Source organism: Larus michahellis, chromosome 2 (assembly GCF_964199755.1).
Source record: "Larus michahellis chromosome 2, bLarMic1.1, whole genome shotgun sequence".
Lineage (NCBI taxonomy): Eukaryota > Metazoa > Chordata > Aves > Charadriiformes > Laridae > Larus > Larus michahellis.
The window spans coordinates 81,033,951-81,036,395 of NC_133897.1; the positions used below are offsets into that span (position 1 = coordinate 81,033,951).

At 43.1% G+C, this 2,445-nt stretch overlaps 1 protein-coding gene across 1 annotated transcript; it reads right to left on the reverse strand.

Annotated features, from left to right (window-relative positions):
- Nucleotides 1-416: 416 nt before the first annotated feature.
- MC4R (melanocortin 4 receptor) lies at nt 417-2,181 on the reverse strand. The gene has a single exon (XM_074573518.1). The coding sequence runs from the start codon at nt 1,739-1,741 to the stop codon at nt 746-748; it is 996 nt and encodes a 331-aa protein (XP_074429619.1). The 5' UTR covers nt 1,742-2,181; the 3' UTR covers nt 417-745.
- Nucleotides 2,182-2,445: the final 264 nt, after the last annotated feature.

Genomic DNA, 2,445 nt, shown 5'->3' on the forward strand with positions numbered 1-2,445 from the left:
CTAGTCTACCTGAGTGCCAGTCTAACAAATATATCCAGGGCTAACTGATGCTGCAGGGAGCAATTTCACCTTTGCAAAAAGGTACTTTCAGACATACAGCAATCATCATCTTGGAAAAAACTCAGCAGACCCCAAGCATTTGATTGTCTGGGTAGCAGGCATTTGAAAAATATTGTTGTTGTAAGCAATAACTGTAACAAAGGACAGAATTGCTGTTTGTGGGGTAGGAGGAAAAGAGTTCAAAATGAACAAACACGACTTGTTGGTTGCAGTAACCTTTATGAAAAATCTGCTTTCTAATTCCAGAGAACCTCTAGTCCATTAATAGAGAAGCATATGCTCTATTTTTAGCTGTATATAATGTAATGGATAGCTATAATTACTTCAACAAAATAAGGAACGGCAAAAATAAGTCAGGCAAGTTATTTATTTTGTCATCAGTTAGAACATACAGCTCCTCATGTTTGTTAGTATTTCACATTCATCATTACATTTATTTGCTTACTTACAAATTGGTATGAAGTGCTACTTTGTTTTCCAGCCAAATAAATTACAAACTGTAGATATCACAAACGTTATACAGAAATATGAATTACACGTGAACGGGATACAAGGATCAGAGGGAGGGGAGACAGAAAGAGATGCTCGCTCTTAAGGATTTAACCCAAATTATGCTGAGAAAGAGGATCTGAATGCTTGGAAGTCTGTGCTGCATGTTGTGTACACAGTAACATATCCGCTCGGTTTAATATTTGCCAGGCAAATCACAAAGCCCTCTCAGGCTACAGCAGCATATAATCTCCTTGAATGTTTTCCTGAGCTCCTGACTCCGGAATGCATAGATGAGTGGATCAATGATGGAATTGCACATAATAAGGATGAGGTAGAAGTTGAAGTGGGACATGAAGCACACACAGTAAGGGTTGTAGGGGCAGGAGATGTAGAAAATCAGGTGCAGGAAAAATGGAGCCCAGCACACAACAAAAACTCCAATCAGGATGGTGAGAGTGATGGCCCCTTTCATGTTGGCCCCTTGGCGAATAGGGCCAGTCCCTGGAAGAACAGCAATCTTTTTGATATGCATCCGAGCCATCATGAACATGTGGACATAGAGGGATGCCATGAGAATGAGCATAGTGAAGAACATGCTAATAAGGCAGATGATGACAACACTGCTGTCAGAGTAGATGATGAACAAAATGCCTGAGACTGTGCAAGCAGCCCAGATGCATGTGATGATGACCCCTACGCGCTTCACGGTCATGATATTATGGTACTGGAGGGCATAAAAGATAGTAAAGTACCTGTCCACTGCTATTGAGAGGAGGCTGCAAATTGATGCAAGCAAGGAACTGCAAATCACTGAGTCAATGACATTGTCAATGTTTATGGTAAAGCTCTGTGCATCTGTGTCTGTATTGTTTAGCAGCGTGATGACAATAGTTTCTGATCCGTTAGATACACTCACTAGCATGTCAGCCACTGCCAAGCTACAGATGAAGAAGTACATGGGCGAATGGAGGTTCTTGTTCTTGGCTATCGCCACAATGACCAAGACGTTCTCCAGCAAGCTGATGATGCCCAGAGTCACAAACACTTCGGGGGATACAAAGAGTTGCTCATAGCAGCCTCCAGAGGAATGGCCCTTTGCATTGGGCTCGCTGGCACCTCCGTGTGGTCCATAGCTGTGGTTCCAGAAATGGAGTGGCTGGAGTGTCCCACGGTGCTGGGTGAAATTCATCTTATGGAGACCCCCTTTCAGCTTCCTGCTTTTAAAACTCTTGTTCCTTTTGCATTCCTTTGAAAACCTTCTTTTGCTTTTCAGCTTGGGAAGAAAAGAAAAATAAGCCAGCGCCGAGGCAGGCAGCAGTTCAGAACACTTTGACTGCCGTTACAAAATAAGGGTTCAAACTCAGAAATGCTGGTTTACTCTCTCACAGATGCAGTTTCTGATCATCACATTTAGCTTGGTGATCTATGTCACAGAGTCCCAACAGTCTGTAAGTTTGCATCAGATTCTCCCCTATGGTCAGTTCCTGTTTAGTTCACTGGTATACTGCAAGGTTTTTTTGTTCCTTTCCATTAAGAGAGGCAAACATAAAATGCCCAAGTGACAGCTGCGGAGCAGAAACTAATTTCAAACTGCAAGCACCAGTCTCGCTGTCAGACAGTGCATGCTGGCTGCCTGTTTTATGGTGTGTGGAGGAGAAAAATATTCAGGGCACTCTCCGCCTCTGCTTTGCCTTCCAGCCAATAGGGCTTGGCAGCTGCAGAAAGTCGAGGGGCTGCTGATTCTGAGCCTCTCTGAAACATCACACAGCACAGCAGATTCAGATGCAGCACGAGCTACCAGTAGCTACAGGAAAGCCGATGGGCTACCAGAGATTTATTTTCCTTCTTTAACTTCTCAGAATAGTATTTTAATACTGATTTTTAATTAGCAGT